Source organism: Bombina bombina, chromosome 1 (genome assembly GCF_027579735.1).
Source record: "Bombina bombina isolate aBomBom1 chromosome 1, aBomBom1.pri, whole genome shotgun sequence".
Classification (NCBI taxonomy): Eukaryota; Metazoa; Chordata; class Amphibia; order Anura; family Bombinatoridae; genus Bombina; species Bombina bombina.
In genome coordinates this window covers 996098512-996119118 of record NC_069499.1, presented here as the reverse complement: position 1 = coordinate 996119118, position 20607 = coordinate 996098512, and the positions used below count along the sequence as shown (strand labels likewise).

Below are 20607 nucleotides of genomic sequence, written 5' to 3'. Positions count from 1 at the left end.
AGGTAGTGTAAAATACTTCACCTAGGTACTTGTAAAAAAACTCACATATATTATTCCCAGCAAATGAGGAAGATTATTAACAGGCGGATCCAGAGGAGAACCCACAGGGTACTATATGTCAGAGCATGCAGCAGTGCAACCTTGTGAGAGTGTGTAGTATATAGGAGTAATAAATTAGTATATAAGAAAAATAAAACAGCAGTTCTACTATACGTCCCTTGAAAAATAACAATAAACAATTTGGCTTGAAAAAGCTGATAAGATAAATACTAAACGTGATAGCAGCCATTCAGCTAGTTTAAGTGAGCTATAAACATGAATATCAAGATAGCATATGAAAAAAAAAATAAAACATAAAGCAGCAGTTCAACATTACCACCTTTGAAAAATAACGATAAACAGTTTGGCTTGAGGAAGCTGATAAGAAAGTCACTAAGCGTGATAGCAACCATATAGCTAGTATGAGCATCGTGGCAGTCTCTGCTCAACCTATTCCAGACGCTGTAAGCTGATCTACCCTTTGCAAAACATGAAAATATGATGGCGATTGCAATAAGAGGCACCAAAACCTCCATCTCAATAACGGATGTAACTGACGAGGTATCGTAGGGAAACAGATTTAAGTCAGCTGGTTCTGCATGTCAGACAGTGTTTCACCATCTAGAAGTGTCCAGGCTAGATCGGAGAGCATTCCACCTCCTTTTCCCAGTACGGGTCTGTGTCTTAGCGCTCCACACTTTGATTGCGCTTGTCAGAAGGCTGGCCGCAGCGGCTGATTTGTAGAGCAGTGGGGGCTTCTGATGGATCCTCTCCCGCAACAGAACGAGGGTAGGCTCTGTAACATTAGTAATAGTACCATAGTCGCTCTTTGGTGCAGATTGAATCTGCTCTTCCCCCGCCCAGTGGAACGACATTGAGCAATATTGGTCTTCACTTGCCTTGGTGTAGGGAGGGTTTTAATTCCGTGTGCTGTGCCAAATTGTCACTGTGGGTCGCCATCTTGGGAGTATATTTAAACTCGTTCCTCACATGGCCTCTGAGAGTACTCTGGAGATCACAAAAGTTACTTTGCATCTTTGCGTCCAGCTCTATGAGAAGTGTTTTCAACTCTGTAAAATAATCCCCATCCGTTATAGAAATAGCACCGAGATTTCAAAACTTCAGCAGTATTAGCGTCGCTCTAACCCGGCTGATCGGGGGGGGGGTGTTAGGAGTTCACAAGTAGGCCGCAAGCTGTAATCCAGAAGGGCTTTATCAGTTCCTTAAGTTCAGGAGAGTAGTAGTCACGCTGAATCAGGGCTAGTAAATTGTGAAGGAATATCACACTCTTAGGCTAAAATCAGGCCGATTATCTTGACAAAAAAAGCATATTTTTAAGATAAGTTTCAAGGAGCTTCATGAAGTGCGACCTCTCCAGAACGTTGCGTAGCCACGCCCCCCGCACTTTTCATTTTTGATCTTTCCATCACTTTAAAGTGATAAACTTTTCTCTTATGTTTTAACAGATCCAGAATGTTAGCGATATTTTAGATGGAGTTTAATGCATCAGTTATAATGAAGATGCGCTGTAACTTACTTTTTAATGTAGCTAAACAGACTGTTGAATTCAAAAGTTCTGTTTTTTTGTTGAGCTGAATCAGAGCTCTAGCTAAAAAAAAAAAAAAAAGGGCTGTGCTGCTAGAGCGCCTATTGGAGAACAGTTTTAGCTCACACACACAAAAAAAAAATACTTTTGTAGTGGGTGGCTGGAGTGTCATAACTGATGAATTAAACTCTATCTAAAATATCACTAACATTCCAGATCGGCTTATACAAAAGGTAAAGTTTACCATCACTTTAAGCTATTCAAAGCACAAATTGATTGCATAATTTAACATTGATTTAATGATAGTTTGTGCAATGAACATTAATAACAAGTCCTATTCATTTTTGCCTAATATTGGCTTACATTTTAGATAGGTGGTCAGTAAAATAAGCTGGGTGGTGTACCCGCTAAATAGGCCTGGAGAAAGTACTGTGTATGTGTATGTATGTATGTATGTATATATATATGTATGTATATATATGTATATATATATATATATATATATATATGTGTATATATATATATATATATATATATATATATATATATATATATATATATATACACACACCATGTATAAGAGTCATTTTCTTTGCTAAAGAATAACATTCTGTAATTATATCCCTAATTCTGTGAGGTATTCCCGTCCTCATTCATGTACTCTGAGGAATGCATATAAAATGTGTATTCTTCTAGTCCTGCAGTTTCTTCCAGGAAGGTAATATAAATATAGTTTTACATGTGTTCACAGATGTCACTCTCATTGAAGGCTATCTTCTCTGTGACCCTATATATGCTTTTTCAAATGTTATGCTTCACCATTGTCTCGTTTAAGATACCTATTGTGAGAAAAGTTTTGCCGTTTTTCTTCTCATTAATGATATTTTTTTCTTATGCAGATTATAGTTATATTTGTTACCAAACAACTGTACTCTCCTATATATGATTTTTCTTGCTTTGGTACAGATCTGGTTATCTAGAATTATTAATGGCTTCATGTACTGTCCTGAGGCACATGGAAATTTTTTTTTGGTAAAACTGGAAGGAGGGGAAAGTGGTTGGGAATAGCAATATTTGAGATGGCATTAATTCAATTGTCTAAAATAATCTCCTTCGTGTGTTGTCACTCAGAATAAAAGGAAAGATATTTGTATATATTTCATAGTTACATACAATAGTTTCTGTAAATTAAAATTTGCCCAAGTTCTTTTCAACAAACTGAACTACAAAAGCAGCGATAAGTGGCACAAGTGGTAAGTAATTCATTTGGCATTCGTGATTCCTTAATTTACTTTTATAGCCTATACCCTGATTTTTACTGCTTCAATGCTTTTCGAAGATGCTACTTATACAGATTAAAATAAGGTCTACTCTTGTATGATTTAGTTTTTAACTTGCAATGCAAACAAACTTGGATTCAAGGTTTTAAGACAATTTGAACCTCAATTTTTTACAATTGAGTGCTGCCAAAGAACAATTCTTATATATAAGAAATAATTTTTGTGTAACCTGAATAGCCAAGTCCCTTGGTGTACCCACTGTACTAATATGACCCATGGGCATGACTGTCTTACCTTTTGATACCTCATGAGAACTGGGGCTTCTTCAAGATACTTAGCTTTTTGGCAGTTGGCCCTATCCATTCCAAATGCAAGGGAGACCAGTTTTCTGAGACACACCTGGGCATCAAGAAGTTTATGACAAGGCCTTGCATTTACAGATCTCACATTGGTTGTTTTCATGATGTCATGAAACACTATTCCTGTCTTCTATTTGTACCTTTTTCTGCATTAGCATGTTTTGTCATTTAGAATGCCACACCTGTATGCCCCTTAGGTAACTGCCATCAATACACCACAAGACTGGGTTAAAGATACCTGGCCAGATCAAAATGCAGACTTGCAAGATATCTTCCTACAGTACATGCACTTTGTCTGTTCGGCCCTTGCTTGCACAGAACAAGCAGGTTTGGTAAGACTTAAAGGGAAATTAAGCAAAGTAGCTTATACTTTAACATGCAATGCAGAGTCCTTGATTTTCAGTTTCATACAATGCAGCCGTATGCAGCATTCCTTCACGAGACACTACCAATGTGAAAAGAATCTTTTAATGATTGTATACCCACAGAGGTGCTTTGTTTTAGCTCTAATAAGATTATATATATATATATATATATATATATATATATATATATATATATTATAGTAATCAAAAATGAAATCCATTAAAACATCTACCAAAGCTCTCACTGCACCCATTCAACTGGTATAGGAGGTGTGTATGTGGAGGTGTGTGAAATAAAAAGTAGACATCATTACGTTATTTGTAAAACAAAGATATATTTTTTTTTCTCTCTTCATAAATGAGCAGTAGTAATGACTTGAGAATTTAGTTGAAATAATTTTTATTGTCATGGATCATATCAAATACAACATAATAAAACAGTGTGCTGGGTTATGACTTGAGAATTTAAAGGGACACTGAACCCAAATTTTTTCTGTTGTGATTCAGATAGAGCATGCAATTTTAAGCAACTTTCTAATTTACTCCTATTATGAATTTTTCTTGTTTTTCTTTGTTCTCTTGCTTTCTTTTTTTTTAAAAAAAGAAGGCATCTAAACTATTTTTTTGGTTCAGAACCATGGAAAGCACTTGTTTATTGGTGGGTGAATTTATCCACCAATCAGCAAGAACAAGCCAGTGTGTTCACCAAAAATGGACCAGCATCTAAACTTACATTCTTACATTTCATATAAAGATACTAAGAGAATGAAGAAAATTTGATAAAAGGAGTAAATTAGAAAGTTGCTTAAAATTGCATGCTGAATCACGAAAGAAAAAATTTGGGTTCAGTGTCCCTTTTAATAATTTTTAAAGGACACAGAAGATATTAAATGGCTAAGGGGAAAAATCCAGATTTATATTTGTGAGGTGTTTCAGGTCTAATAAGAAATTATGTTGTACGATTAATTGTAATTAATTTTAAGTGGTAGGTACCGTTTATTATTTTGGATCGTAGAGGGAACTGCAACTTTATATTGTCAGGTTAACAGCTCTTCATGACAGTTAGGGCAGTGGACAACTGGTGTGAATGTGAAAGAAAATTTGTTAGGTTTTAACTAACTATTCATACAAAACACTAAATCTTTGTGTCCATACTTCCCATGATCCTTGGTCAACTGCACTGGAGACAGTGTACGATTAAGCGCTTTTTGCTCCTCCTCAGCAGCTTTGGCTACCCAAACAGCGATGGAATTTCGCCGCAAAGGCTCCCAGATGTCCACGGACACCATGAGCTCAAACACAGTGTTTGATGCTAATGAATTCCCAGAGAATTATGATGCAGGAAGAGCTGAGGCCTGTGGAACCCTATGTCGAATATTCTGCAGCAAGAAAACTGGAGAAGAGATACTATCTGCATATCTTTCCAGGTATTTGTGTTCTCTGTAAGCTTTCTGTCAAGCAGCAATTTTCCTTTCACACAATTGGTTTCACACAGTTGTATTATAAGTTACATGTAGATCTCTAGCGATATTGACACAAACTTAAATGTTTAAATCAAACTGAACACCAAATATGCATATAGAATGATGTGTATACACAAATAAAGTAAAGTTAATCTTTTAAAGGAACAGTAAACAATAGCTTTTTTACATGCTTGTGCAGAATTTGCACAGTGAAAATGCTACCTTTGAAAAAGTTTTTGTCCTCTATTTCTCTTGTAAAGGTGTATCCAGTCCACGGGTTCATCCATTACTTGTGGGATATTCTCCTTCCCAACAGGAAGTTGCAAGAGGACACCCACAGCAGAGCTGTATATATAGCTCCTCCCCTAACCCCCACCTCCAGTCATTCTCTTGCAACTCTCGACAAGGGAAGTATCAAGAGATATAGTGGTGACTTAGTGTAGTGTTATCTTCAATCAAGAGTTTATTTTTAAACGGTAACGGCGTTGTACTGTTTTACTCTCAGGCAGAAATTAGATGAAGAATTCTGCCTGGAGGTTGATGATCTTAGTGGTTTGTAACTAAGGTCCATTGCTGTTCTGACACATAACTGAAGAGTATGGGAAAACTTCAGTTGGGGTAACGGTCTGCAATTTACCTGCTTTGAGGTATGTTCAGTATTTTTATTTCTAGAGAGATGAATAAGTTCTAGAAAATGCTGACAGAGCCTTGTGTATTTGAGGTAAGCCTGATGCAGTGATTTAACAACGACTGGGATCATGCTTACAAAACAGGGTAATACTCATGTTAATATAATTTAGTGTCAAAACGTTTGCATGTTTTCATAAATAGAACATTTTTTCTCTGAGGGAGATAAATCTTTATTTGGGGCCTAGTTTTCCACATGGCTGGTCAGATACTCATAGGAGTATTCTCTTAAGGCCCCTCTGACATCCAGTACATGGTGGGAGGGGCCTATTTTCGCGCTATAGCTGCACAGTTTTAATTCAGACTGAGACATCCAGCTTCCCTAGAGGAGTCCTTTGGCATCTGAGGACCATTATAAAGGGTTTATTCCTTCTCCGAATCGTATTTGAGGGCAGGTAGGAGCCTCAGCAGAGCTGTGGCAAGGTGCTCAACTGTTTTTTTTACAGGTGGTTGACGTTTTTAAATCCGGTTTGGGGGCTAAGGGGTTAATCATCCATTTGCAAGTGGGTGCAATGTTGCTTTAGTCCCTTACACACACTGTAAACATTTCGAAGACTTTACTATATTTTTACACTGTTTTGCAGTTTAAGTGCTAGTTTTTTTCTCTTAAAGGCACAGTAACGTTTTGGTTTAATTGCTGTTTCACCTTTATTAAAGTGTTTTCCAAGCTTGCTTGTCTCATTACTAGTCTGTTAAACATGTCTGACATAGAGGAAACTCCTTGTTCAATATGTTTGGAAGCCATTGTGGAACCCCCTCTTAGAATGTGTACCAAATGTACTGAAATTTCTATAAACTATAAAGACCATATTATGGAGCTTAAAGATTTATCTCCAGAGGATTCTCTGACTGAAAAAAGGGAGATTATGCCATCTAGCTCTCCCCATGTGTCAGAACCTATAACTCCCGCTCAAGTGACACCAAGTACATCTAGCGCGTCTAATTCTTTTACCTTACAGGACATGGCGGCAGTTATGAATGCTACCCTCTCAGAGGTATTGTCCAAACTGCCAGGGTTACAGGGAAAGCGAGACAGCTCTGGGGCTAGAACTAATGCAGAGCTTTCTGACGCTTTAATACCTGTGTCCGATATACCCTCACAATACTCAGAAGCTGAGGCAGGAGAGCTTCTATCTGTGGGTGACATTTCAGATTCAGGGAAGGCGTTGCTTCAGTCTGATTCTGAAATGACAGCGTTTAAATTTTAAGCTTTTACACCTCCGCTTATTGCTTAGGGAGGTTTTAGCGACTCTGGATGACTGTGACCCCATTGTAGTTCCAGAGAAATTGTGTAAGATGGACAAATACTTTGCAGTGCCTGTTTACACTGATGTTTTTCCAGTTCCAAAGAGGTTTTTTGGAAAATATTACTAAGGAATGGGATAGACCAGGTGTGCCGTTCTCTCCCCCTCCTGCGTTTAAAAAGATGTTTCCCATAGATGCCGCCATACGGGACTCGTGGCAGACGGTCCCTAAGGTGGAGGGAGCAGTCTCTACCCTAGCTAAGCGTACAACTATCCCCGTCAAGGACAGTTGTGCTTTCCTAGATCCTATGGATAAAAAATTGGAGGGTCTCCTTAAGAAATTTTTTATACATCAAGGTTTTATTCTCCAGCCTCTTGCATGCATTGCTCCAGTTACTGCTGCAGTGGCTTTTTGGTTTGAGTCTCTTGAGGAGGCTCTACAGGTGGAGACCCTGTTAGATGATCTTTTAGACAGGATTAAAGCTCTTAAGTTAGCTAATTATGATGCCGTTTTTCATTTAACCAAGCTAACGGCTAAGAATTCCGATTTTGCCATTCTGGCGCGTAGGGTGCTATGGCTTAAGTCCTGGTCAGCAGACATTACTTCAAAGTCTAAGCTTCTTAACATCCCCTTCAAAGTACAGACCCTATTCGGGCCCGGCCTGAAGGAGATCATCTCTGACATTACCGGAGGAAAAGGTCACGCCCTTCCTCAGGGTAGGTCCAATAAATTAAGGACCAAACAGAATAATTTTCGTTCCTTTTGAAACTTCAAGGGTGGCGCAGCTTCGGTTTCCTCTAATGCAAAACAAGAGGGAAATTTCACCCAGTCCAAACCAGTCTGGAGACCTAACCAGACTTGGAACAAAGGGAAGCAGGCCAAGAAGCCTGCTGCTGCCTCTAAGACAGCATGAAGGTGTAGCCCCCGATCCGGGACCGGATCTAGTAGGGGGCAGACTTTCTCTCTTTGCCCAGGCTTGGGCAAGAGACGTCCAGGATCCCTGGGCACTAGAGATTGTCTCCCAGGGTTATCTTCTGGAATTCAAAGGTTTATCTCCAAAGGGGAGATTTCATCTCTCACAATTATCTGCAGATAAAGAGAGAGGCATTGTTACGTTGCGTTCAAGACCTACTGGTTATGGGAGTGATCCACCCAGTTCCAAGAGAGGAACAGGGACAGGGTTTTTATTCAAAGCTGTTTATAGTTCCCAAAAGAGAGGGAACTTTCAGACCAATCTTGGATCTCAAGATCCTAAACAAATTTATCAGGGTCCCATCCTTTAAAATGGGGACAATCCGAACCATCCTCCCTATGATCCAGGAGGGTCAATATATGACTACCGTGGACTTAAAGGATGCTTATCTCCACATTCCGATTCACAGAGAGCATCATCAGTTCCTAAGGTTCGCCTTCCTAGACAGGCATTACCAGTTTGTGGCTCTTCCCTTCGGGTTAGCCACAGCGCCAAGAGTCTTTACGAAGGTTCTAGGGTCCCTTCTGGCGGTCCTAAGGCCGCGGGGCATAGCGGTGGCTCCTTACCTAGACGACATTCTGATTCAGGCGTCTACTTTTCAAATCGCCAAGTCCCATACGGACATTGTTCTGGCCTTTCTGAGGTCTCACGGGTGGAAAGTGAACAGAGAAAAGAGTTCTCTTTCTCCCTTCACAAGAGTTTCCTTCCTAGGAACTCTGATAGATTCAGTGGAAATGAAGATTTTTCTGATGGAGGTCAGGATATCAAAGCTTCTAACTTCCTGCCATGTTCTTCATTCCACTTCTCGGCCGTCAGTGGCTCAGTGTATGGAAATGATCGGCCTAATGGTAGCGGCAATGGACATAGTTCCGTTTGCCCGCCTACATCTCAGACCACTGCAACTTTGCATGCTCAATCAGTGGAATGGGGACTATACAGATTTGTCTCCTCTGTTAAATCTGGATCAAAAGACCAGGGATTCTCTTTGGTGGTTATCTCGGGTCCACCTGTCCAGGGGAATGAGTTTCCGCAGGCCAGAGTGGACTATAGTGATAACAGATGCCAGCCTTCTGGGCTGGGGTGCGGTCTGGAACTCCCTGAAGGCTCAGGGTTCGTGGACTCAGGAGGAAGCCCTCCTTCCGATAAACATTCTGGAACTAAGAGCGATATTCAATGCTCTTCAGGCTTGGCCTCAGCTAGCTGCGGTCAAGTTCATCAGATTTCAGTCGGACAATATCACGACTGTAGCCTATATCAACCATCAGGGGGGAACAAGGAGTCCCCTGGCAATGATGGAAGTTTCCAAGATAATTCTATGGTCGGAGGTTCACTCCTATCTGCTATCCATATCCCAGGAGTAGAGAACTGGGAGGCGGACTTTCTAAGTCGGCAGACTTTTCATCCGGGGGAGTGGGAGCTCGATCCGGAGGTATTTGCCCAGCTGATTCAATTATGGATCTGATGGCGTCTCGTCAGAACGCCAAGCTTCCTCGTTACGGGTCCAGGTCGAGGGATCCCCAGGCGACGCTGATAGATGCTCTAGCAGTGCCCTGGTCCTTCAGCCTGGCTTATGTGTTTCCACCGTTTCCTCTCCTCCCTCGTCTGATTGCCAAGATTAAGCAGGAGAGAGCTTCGGTGATTTTGATAGCACCTGCGTGGCCACGCAGGACTTGGTATGCAGATCGGGTGGACATGTCATCCTTTCCACCATGGACTCTGCCGCTGAGGCAGGACCTTCTACTCTAGGTCCATTCAAACATCCAAATCTAGTTTCTCTGCGTCTGACTGCTTGGAGATTGAACGCTTGATTTTATCAAAACGTGGTTTCTCCGAGTCGGTCATTAATACCTTGATTCAGGCTCGAAAGCCTGTCACCAGGAAAATCTATCATAAGATATGGTGTAAATATCTTCATTGGTGTGAATCCAAGGGTTACTCGTGGAGTAAGGTCAGGATTCCCAGGATACTATCTTTTCTCCAAGAAGGATTGGAAAAGGGATTATCGGCTAGTTCCTTAAAGGGACAGATTTCTGCTCTGTCTATTCTTTTGCACAAACGCCTGGCTGATGTTCCAGACCTTCAGGCGTTTTGTCAGGCTTTGGTTAGAATCAGGCCTGTGTTTAAACCTGTTGCTCCGCCATGGAGTTTAAATTTAGTTCTTAAGGTTCTTCAAGGGGTTCCGTTTGAACCCTTGCATTCCATAGATATCAAGCTTTTATCTTGGAAAGTTCTGTTTTTAGTAGCTATCTCTTCGGCTCGAAGAGTTTCAGAGTTATCTGCCTTGCAGTGTGATTCCCCTTATCTGATCTTCCATGCAGATAAGGTAGTTTTGCGTACCAAACCTGGGTTTCTTCTTAAGGTAGTATCTAATAGGAATATCAATCAGGAAATTGTTGTTCCGTCACTGTGTCCTAATCCTTCTTCAAAGAAGGAACGTCTGTTACACAATCTTGACGTGGTTCGTGCTTTAAAGTTTTATTTGCAAGCTACTAAGGATTTTCGTCAAACATCCGCATTGTTTGTTGTCTACTCTGGAAAGAGGAGAGGCCAAAAGGCTTCGGCAACTTCTTTCTTTTTGGCTAAGAAGCATAATTCGTTTAGCTTATGAGACTGCTGGCCAGCAGCCTCCTGAAAGAATTACAGCTCATTCTACTAGAGCGGTAGCTTCCACATGGGCTTTTAAACATGAGGCCTCTGTTGAACAGATTTGTAAGGCGGCGACTTGGTCTTCGCTTCATACTTTTTCTAAATTCTACAAATTTGATACTTTTGCTTCCTCGGAGGCTATTTTTGGGAGAAAGGTCTTACAGGCAGTGGTGCCTTCTGTTTAAGTACCTGCCTTGTCCCTCCCTTCATCCGTGTCCTAAAGCTTTGGTATTGGTATCCCACAAGTAATGGATGAACCCGTGGACTGGATACACCATACAAGAGAAAACAAAATTTGTGCTTACCTGATAAATTTCTTTCTCTTGTGGTGTATCCAGTCCACGGCCCGCCCTGTCACTTTAAGGCAGGTGTTTTTATTTTTTAAACTACAGTCACCACTGCACCCTATAGTTTCTCCTTTTTCTTACTTGTCTTCGGTCGAATGACTGGAGGTGGGGGTTAGGGGAGGAGCTATATAGACAGCTCTGCTGTGGGTGTCCTCTTGCAACTTCCTGTTGGGAAGGAGAATATCCCACAAGTAATGGATGGACTGGATACACCACAAGAGAAATAAATTTATCAGGTAAGCATAAATTTTGTTTTTTAGATACCCAAAGTCCCCGAATTTATTCCTTATAGCCCTTCCTGCTCATGCTGCATTTTTTTTTTTTTTTATTTTTTTTTTATATGCGTTAAAGGGTTGTTCTTAAATTACACTACATTAAAGTGGAACAGTGCAAACAAGCAAGTTGTGATTTGGGAACCAACCCTCTGATGTGGGTTTTTAAGGAAAATTCATCATCTGCTAGTAGGGCTATAAGGAATATATCTGGAGACCTAAAACAGTTTTTCAAAGGTGAGACTCTCATTGTGCTTCATAATTGTGCACATTTATTTTAAAAATATATATATGGTTACTGTCCCTTTTTAAAGTGATACTAGCATTTGTTTTTTAAAATTGCATTTTTCTCATTGCAGAAAAACTACACTGTTTAATAAACCAATATTGTTTAAGTGAAGCTTCCTCAACTATTTCTTAAACAAAACGCCCATACAGTATTTATCCAGGCTTTGTGTGTCTTTGAAACAAACTCCTTTCTAGACCAATATTCCAGTTGTTCAGACTTATCAGGCAAAGTGCATTGCATGACTTTTTGTGGCATTTCCAAATTAGATTTCAAATCCTTAAAGTGATGGTAAAGTTTAGCATTATTCATAAATTAACATTTTGACTTTCAGCTTTAAAGCTCTAAAGTATACCTCTGTTTTATGCAGCGTTCTATTTAAATACCCCTTGCGGCCGCCTATTGCACGATCCATTACTCCTGGGAACTAACTTTCCTGCCACTAGGAAGAGGCAAAGGTTCCCAAACGTCAGAGCTCTATATAAACCTTCCCACCTCTATGGTAATCAGTCTTGTCTTTGCCTCCGCTGGAGGTAGGTGACGAATGAAGATGTACAAGATTGTTTTATTTTGGGGTTTACTGGTTAGAAAACTGGAGTTCCCCTCTTCAGTACTGATTTTGTCGTGAGGGACATATCGGAGTATTCAGCATTAAGTTTATCTTTATCCTTTTTTACTTAAAAGGGCTAAATTTATATTCTTTTTTGAAATTTAATGCAGGAAAACTTCCTGTGTACTTGTGTACTTATTTGGCTTTTACTCCAGGACATGCTTGAAACCTGATAACTTTCTCAGTACTAGGTTAATTTTTTTTTAAGGTAAGTGTATGTTTGGAGGCATCTGTGTTTCATGTTGGAATCCATTAGGAGTTCCCTTGGCCAGCTTTGTACTAGCTTATTTAGCACATATATTCAGTCTGCTAAATAAACAGCCTGAGGTTGAGCTCAGAGGAATATTGATATTTTTATTTAAGGGGGAATTATTTTTTTGTATACATTTATTTTTTGCTCTGTTTTTTGGTGCTTGATGTTTTTGCTTGGGCGCCTGTGCACGTGATCTTTTGGAGCATTTATTTGGCCTATATAGGTGTTCTGATGCAGCAGTCGCTGCCTTTAGTAGAAGTTGGGCTGCTGGGTGGTTGGTGTGGGTTCCTCTCTCCTGTGAGCTCTATATTTATCATGGATCATGCGGAATCCTTGCAAGCTGGGACTAATCCAGATTTGGAAGCCACTCCAGATAAGCATTTTTCAATCATTTAAAAAAATGTGTTTTATGCAAACAGGCTAAGGTTCTCCCTCCTGATCTATTGTGTAATTCTTGTCATCAATTGTATGCATAATGACACACTTATTGCATCTTTGGCTTCTAAATGGATGGTTTATTATGTCTGTTTTTTACAGCAACAGCTAGACAACCCTCCTTATCTGAGGGCTGCCTCCCCCCGCCATGTGAGTCAGTTATATTTGAAGGGGAAGTGTTATCTGATCATGGAGTTTGTCACACTGTTTATACTGTTTCATCTCCCTCTGGGTTTTATTTTAAATATACTGTTAGGGTTGGCACACTTTTAGCTGTAGCATGGGCGGTCCTACATGGGGCACCATGTGACCGTGTGTTGTGACACTGATTTTAATTTTTCCAGACCGTGCGGTTTACGGAGACGAAGCGGATTCTCTATTGGGCCTGGGTCATAGGAGGTGATGAGTGCCCCACCCATATAGGGGTATAAAGGTGCCATTTATCTTTTTTCTATTGTCCAAATTATAAGCGCTAGCTATGGCGGACTTTGATAGGTTAGAGGGTACTCCCTCTTTACCTAAATCTAATGCCTGTCTATATTGTGAGGAGGCCACAGTATACCCTCTTGCTCAATTATGTTCCTCATGCCTTGATAAAGTAATCCTATCAGACAGGGCTAATATATTTAGTACCACTGAGCCATCCACCTCTGAGGAGTCTGTGTCCCGTGAGGTGCGCACCCTACAGTCATTTCCTAATACACATGCAGCTTCCCATAGCACTCCTAATCCTCCATCTGGAGGGGCCCTTTTACCGCCAGACCTTACTAAACAGTTACAAATGGCAGTGTCTGCGGCTTTCAGTGCTTTACCTCTCCCTGCTAATCGCAAGCGAAAGGTCAAATATTGCTATCCTTCCCAGGGTTCATCTACTAGCTTATTGGATTTATCTGATACAAGATTATCCGTTGATGAAGACACCTCTGATACTTCAGAGGATGCTCTTTCTGGGTCAGAATCTGCTGCCTCTAAGCCTCCAGCTGCGGAGAAACCAGACTTTAGATTGAGGATTGAACACTTACACTTTTTGCTAAAGGAAGTTTTGGCTACTTTAGCGGTTTCAGAACCTAAATAACCTGAGAAACCTTGTATTCCTTAATTAGATAAAGTCTACAAGGACAGGGTTGTACCACAGACTTTCCCGGTTCCTGTAAAGATGGCGAACATTATTAAGAATGAATGGGAAAAACTTGGTTCTTCTTTTCTTTCATGTAATTAGCAAGAGTCCATGAGCTAGTGACGTATGGGATATACATTCCTATCAGGAGGGGCAAAGTTTCCCAAACCTCAAAATGCCTATAAATACACCCCTCACCACACCCACAATTTAGTTTTACAAACTTTCCCAGTTCCAAACTCTCTTAATTGGAGTTGTGGGGCTCCGTTCCTAAGGTGGATGGTGCTATCTCCACGCTTGCTAAGCGCACTACTATCCCGCTTGAAGATAGTTAGTCATTTTAGGAGCCCATGGATAAGAAGCTCGAAACTTTGTTAAGATGTTTCAGCATATGTGATATTTGTTTCAACTGGCAGCGTCTGTTGCTGCGGTTGCTGGAGCGGCTACCTACTGGTGCGACTCCTTATCTGAGTTGATTGAGGTGGAAAGTCCCCTCGACACGACCCAGGAAAGAATTAAGGCCTTAAGGGTAGCTAATGCTTTTATTTGTGATGCAAATATGCAAATTATTCGCCTGAATGCCAAGGCTTCACGGGTTTTTCTGTGCTAGCCCGTAGGGCACTCTGGCTGAAGTCTTGGTCTGCGGACATGGCTTCGAAATCTAGACTTCTTTCCCTTTGCAGGATAAAAAGAACAAACCTAAGGGTCAAGGTTCAAATTTTTGTTCCTTTTGTTCGGATAAATCCCAACGTCAGTAGCCCTCTGCAAAGCCAGAGCAGTCCAAGGGAACTTGGAAACTGACTCAGCCCTGGAATAAATCCAAGCAGAACAAGAAGCCAGCTGAGTCAGTCGGCATGAAGGGGCTGCCCCTGATCCAGCTCTGGATCTGGTAGAGGGCAGACTGTCACTCTTTTCAGAGGCTTGGTTTGTGGACGTACAAGACCCGTAGGTCCTGGAGGTCATCGCTCAGGGATACAGGATAGGTTTCAAGTCTCATACACCAATGGGCATATTCCTCTTGTCAATCCTGTCTACAAGGCCAGAAAAGAGAGTGGCCTTTCTAGGGTGCATGAGGGATCTCTCCTCCCGGGGAGTCATTGTACCGGTACCTCCAGCAGAAAGAGGTCTGGGATACTACTCCAAATCTTTTTGTAGTCCCAAAGAAGGAGGGTACTTTTTGCCCGATTCTGGACCTAAACAAATTCCTATCTGTCCCCTCGTTCAAGATGGAGACACTAATATGCATTCTTCCCTTGGTTCAGGAAGGACAGTTCATGAACAGTTCAGAACGATAGACCTGAAGGATGCCTACCTTCAAGACCCAATACACAAGGAACACTTCAGGTTCCTAAGATTTGCGTTCCTGGACCAGCACTTCCGTTTGGTCTTGCTACTGCTCCAAGAGTTTTTATGAAGGTTCTAGGGGGCTCTGCTCGCAGTGGTATAGCAGTAGCGCCATACTTAGACGATATTCTGGTTCGAGCACCATCCTATCGTCTGGCAGAGGACCATTCAAAAACCCTTCTTTCTCTTATTCGATATGGATGGAAGATAAACTTAGAAAAGAGTTCTTTTATTCCAGTACCAGGGTGGAATTCCTGGGTACGATAATAGACTCCATATCCATTAGGATATTTCTTACAGACCAGAGACGTTACAAGCTATCTTCCGCTTGTCTTGCCCTCCAGACCTCCTTAAGGCCCTCTGTAGCTCGGTGTATGGAGGTAATTGGCCTCATGATGTCCAGCGTAGACATCATTCCCTTTACCAGGTTCCATCTCAGACCTCTTCAGCTGTGCATGCTGAGACAGTGGAACGGCAATCACTCTGATTTGTCTCAACAGATTTCTCTGGACAACCAGTTGAGAGAATCGCTCTCTTGGTGGCTCTGTCTAGATCACCTGTCCCAAGGGGCATCCTTCTTGAGACCATCCTGGGAGATTGTGACTATTGACGCAAGTCTCACAGGATGGGGAGATGTTTGGGGTGCCAGGAAGGCACAGGGCATGTGGTCTTGAGAGGAATCCCTCCTCCCAATCAACATTTTGAAACTTTGAGCGATCTTTAATGCTCTGAAGGCTTGGCCTCTTCTGGGATTCATCCCATTTTATCAGATTCCAATCAGATCACATTACCTCGGTGGCTTACATCTACTATCAGGGGGGGTACAAGGAGTTCCCTAGCAATGAAGGAAGTATCTCGAATTCTGGAATTGGCGGAGGACCACAACTGCTCTCTATCAGTGATCCACATTCCGGGTGTGGACAACTGGGAAGCGGATTTTCTCAGCAGACAATCCTTTCATCCGGGTGAATGGTTTCTCCAACATAGGTGTGTCCGGTCCACGGCGTCATCCTTACTTGTGGGATATTCTCTTCCCCAACAGGAAATGGCAAAGAGCCCAGCAAAGCTGGTCACATGATCCCTCCCAGGCTCCGCCTACCCCAGTCATTCTCTTTGCCGTTGTACAGGCAACATCTCCACGGAGATGGCTTAGAGTTTTTTAGTGTTTAACTGTAGTTTTTATTATTCAATCAAGAGTTTGTTATTTTAAAATAGTGCTGGTATGTACTATTTACTCTGAAACAGAAAAGAGATGAAGATTTCTGTTTGTATGAGGAAAATGATTTTAGCAACCGTTACTAAAATCCATGGCTGTTCCACACAGGACTGTTGAGAGGAATTAACTTCAGTTGGGGGAACAGTGAGCAGTCTTTTGCTGCTTGAGGTATGACACATTCATAACAAGACGATGTAATGCTGGAAGCTGTCATTTTCCCTATGGGATCCGGTAAGCCATTTTTATTCAGACAGTAAATAAGGGCTTCACAAGGGCTTATTAAGACTGTAGACATTTTCTGGGCTAAATCGATCATATTTACACATATTTAGCCTTGAGGAATCATTTAATCTGGGTATTTTTTGTAAAATAATATCGGCAGGCACTGTTTTAGACACCTTATTCTATAGGGGCTTTCCCTAATCATAGTCAGAGCCTCATTTTCGCGCCGGTATGGCGCACTTGTTTTTGAGAACAGCATGACATGCAGCTGCATGTGTGTGGAGCTCTGATACATAGAAAAGTCTTTCTGAAGGCATCATTTGGTATCGTATTCCCCTTTGGGCTTGGTTGGGTCTCAGCAAAGCAGATTCCAGGGACTGTAAAGGGGTTGAATATAAAAACGGCTCCGGTTCCGTTATTTTAAGGGTTAAAGCTTCCAAATTTGGTGTGCAATACTTTTAAGGCTTTAAGACACTGTGGTGAAATTTTGGTGAATTTTGAACAATTCCTTCATACTTTTTCGCAATTGCAGTAATAAAGTGTGTTCAGTTTAAAATTTAAAGTGACAGTAACGGTTTTATTTTAAAACGTTTTTTGTGCTTTGTTATCAAGTTTATGCCTGTTTAACATGTCTGAACTACCAGATAGATTGTGTTCTGACTGTGGGGAAGCCAAGGTTCCTTCTCATTTAAATAGATGTGATTTATGTCATAAAAAATTTAGAAAAAATGATGCCCAAGATGATTCCTCAAGTGAGGGGAGTAAGCATGGTACTGCATCATCCCCTCCTTCGTCTACACCAGTCTTGCCCATACAGGAGGCCCCTAGTACATCTAGCGCGCCAATACTCCTTACTATGCAACAATTAACGGCTGTAATGGATAATTCTATCAAAAACATTTTAGCCAATATGCCCACTTATCAGCGAAAGCGCGACTGCTCTGTTTTAGAAAATACTGAAGAGCATGAGGACGCTGATGATATTGTTTCTGAAGGGCCCCTACACCAGTCTGAGGGGGCCAGGGAGGTTTTGTCTGAGGGAGAAATTTCAGATTCAGGAAAAATTTCTCAACAAGCTGAACCTGATGTGATTACTTTTAAATTTAAGTTGGAACATCTCCGCGCTCTGCTTAAGGAGGTGTTATCCAATTTGGATGATTGTGATTATCTGGTCATTCCAGAAACACTATGTAAAATGGACAAGTTCCTAGAGGCCCCGGGGTCCCCCGAAGCTTTTCCTATACCCAAGCGGGTGGCGTACATTGTTAATAAAGAATGGGACAGGCCCGGTATACCTTTCGTACCTCCCCCCATATTTAAAAAATTGTTTCCTATAGTCGACCCCAGAAAGGACTTATGGCAGACAGTCCCCAAGGTCGAGGGGACGGTTTCTACTCTAAACAAGCGCACCACTATACCCATAGAAGATAGTTGTGCTTTCCAAGATCCTATGGATAAAAAATTAGAAGGTTTGCTAAAAAAGATGTTTGTTCAGCAAGGTTACCTTCTACAACCAATTGCATGCATTGTCCCTGTCACTACAGCCGCGTGTTTCTGGTTCGATGAGCTAGAAAAGGCGATTATTAGTAATTCTTCTTCTTATGAGGAGATTATGGACAGAATTCGTGCTCTTAAATTGGCTAATTTTTTCACCCTAGACGCCACCTTGCAATTGGCTAGGTTAGCGGCGAAAAATTCTGGGTTTGCTATTGTGGCGCGCAGAGCGCTTTGGTTAAAATCTTGGTCAGCGGATACGTCTTCCAAGAACAAATTGCTTGACATTCCTTTCAAGGGGAAAACACTGTTTGGCCCTGACTTGAAAGAGATTATCTCTGATATCACTGGGGGCAAGGGCCACGCCCTTCCTCAGGATAGGTCTTTCAAGGCCAAAAATAAACCTAATTTTCGTCCCTTTCGCAGAAACGGACCAGCCCCAAGTGCTACGTCCTCTAAGCAGGGGGGTGATACTTCTCAAGCCAATCCAGCCTGGAGACCAATGCAAGGCTGGAACAAAGGAAAGCAGGCCAAGAAACCTGCCACTGCTCCCAAGACAGCATGAGATGCGGGCCCCCGATCCGGGACCGGATTTGGTGGGGGGCAGACTCTCTCTCTTCACTCAGGCTTGGGCAAGAGATGTTCTGGATCCTTGGGCGCTAGAAATAGTCTCCCAAGGTTATCTTCTGGAATTGATTCATCCTGTTCCATTAAAAGAACGAGGGATGGGATTCTACTCCAATCTGTTCGTAGTTCCCAAAAAAGAGGGAACGTTCAGACCAATCTTAGATCTCAAGATCCTAAACAAGTTTCTCAAGGTTCCATCGTCCAAAATGGAAACCATTCGAACAATCCTTCCATCCAGGAAGGTCAATTCTTGACCACGGTGGATTTAAAGGATGCGTATCTACATATTCCTGTCCACAAGGAACATCATCGGTTCCTAAGGTTCGCATTCCTGGACAAGCATTACCAGTTCGTGGCGCTTCCTTTCGGATTAGCCACTGCTCCAAGGATTTTCACAAAGGTACTAGGGTCCCTTCTGGCGGTGCTAAGACCAAGGGGCATTGCTGTAGTACCTTACTTGGACGACATTCTGATTCAAGCGTCGTCCCTTCCTCAAGCAAAGGCTCACACGGACATCGTCCTGGCCTTTCTCAGATCTCACGGATGGAAAGTGAACGTTGAAAAGAGTTCTCTATCTCCGTCGACAAGAGTTCCCTTCTTGGGAACAATAATAGACTCCTTAGAAATGAGGATTTTTCTGACAGAGACCAGAAAAACAAAACTTCTAAACTCTTGTCGGATACTTCATTCCGTTCCTCTTCCTTCCATAGCGCAGTGCATGGAAGTGATAGGTTTGATGGTAGCGGCAATGGACATAGTTCCTTTTGCGCGCATTCATCTAAGACCATTACAACTGTGTATGCTCAGTCAGTGGAATGGGGACTATACAGACTTGTCTCCGAAGATACAAGTAAATCAGAGGACCAGAGACTCACTCCGTTGGTGGCTGTCCCTGGACAACCTGTCACAAGGGGTGACCTCCCGCAGACCAGAGGGGGTCATTGTCACGACCGACGCCAGTCTGATGGGCTGGGGCGCGGTCTGGGGATCCCTGAAAGCTCAGGGTCTTTGGTCTCGGGAAGAATCTCTTCTACCGATAAATATTCTGGAACTGGGAGCGATATTCAATGCTCTCAAGGCTTGGCCTCAGCTAGCGAGGGCCAAGTTCATAGGGTTTCAATCAGACAACATGACGACTGTTGCGTACATCAACCATCAGGGGGGAACAAGGAGTTCCCTGGCGATGGAAGAAGTGACCAAAATCATTCAATGGGCGGAGACTCGCTCCTGCCACCGGTCTGCAATCCACATCCCAGGAGTGGAAAATTGGGAAGCGGATTTTCTGAGTCGTCAGACATTGCATCCGGGGGAGTGGGAACTCCATCCGGAAATTTTTGCCCAAATCACTCAACTGTGGGGCATTCCAGACATGGATCTGATGGGCTCTCGTCAGAACTTCAAGGTTCCTTGCTACGGGTCCAGATCCAGGGATCCCAAGGCGACTCTAGTAGATGCACTAGTAGCACCTTGGACCTTCAAACTAGCTTATGTATTCCCGCCGTTTCCTCTCATCCCCAGGCTGGTAGCCAGGATCAATCAGGAGAGGGCGTCGGTGATCTTGATAGCTCCTGCGTGGCCACGCAGGACTTGGTATGCAGATCTGGTGAATATGTCATCGGCTCCACCATGGAAGCTACCTTTGAGACGAGACCTTCTTGTTCAAGGTCCGTTCGAACATCCGAATCACTCCAGCTGACTGCTTGGAGATTGAACGCTTGATCTTATCAAAGCGAGGGTTCTCAGATTCTGTTATTGATACTCTTGTTCAGGCCAGAAAGCCT

The 20607-nt window shown here is 42.2% G+C and overlaps 1 protein-coding gene across 7 annotated transcripts in view; it reads left to right on the top strand.

Moving 5' to 3' along the window:
• The window catches only part of RALGAPB (Ral GTPase activating protein non-catalytic subunit beta), an 843236-nt gene that overhangs the window by 243443 nt on the left and 579186 nt on the right, over positions 1–20607 (top strand). For 4 of the 7 annotated variants that reach the window (XM_053712501.1, XM_053712446.1, XM_053712384.1 and 1 more), the window contains one exon: positions 4815–5016. In XM_053712501.1, the coding sequence (XP_053568476.1) occupies positions 4815–5016 (202 nt within the window). Of the gene's footprint in view, positions 1–4811; positions 5017–20607 lie in introns of all 7 variants that reach the window. The other 3 variants (XM_053712337.1, XM_053712246.1, XM_053712205.1) reach the window with 1 other exon arrangement.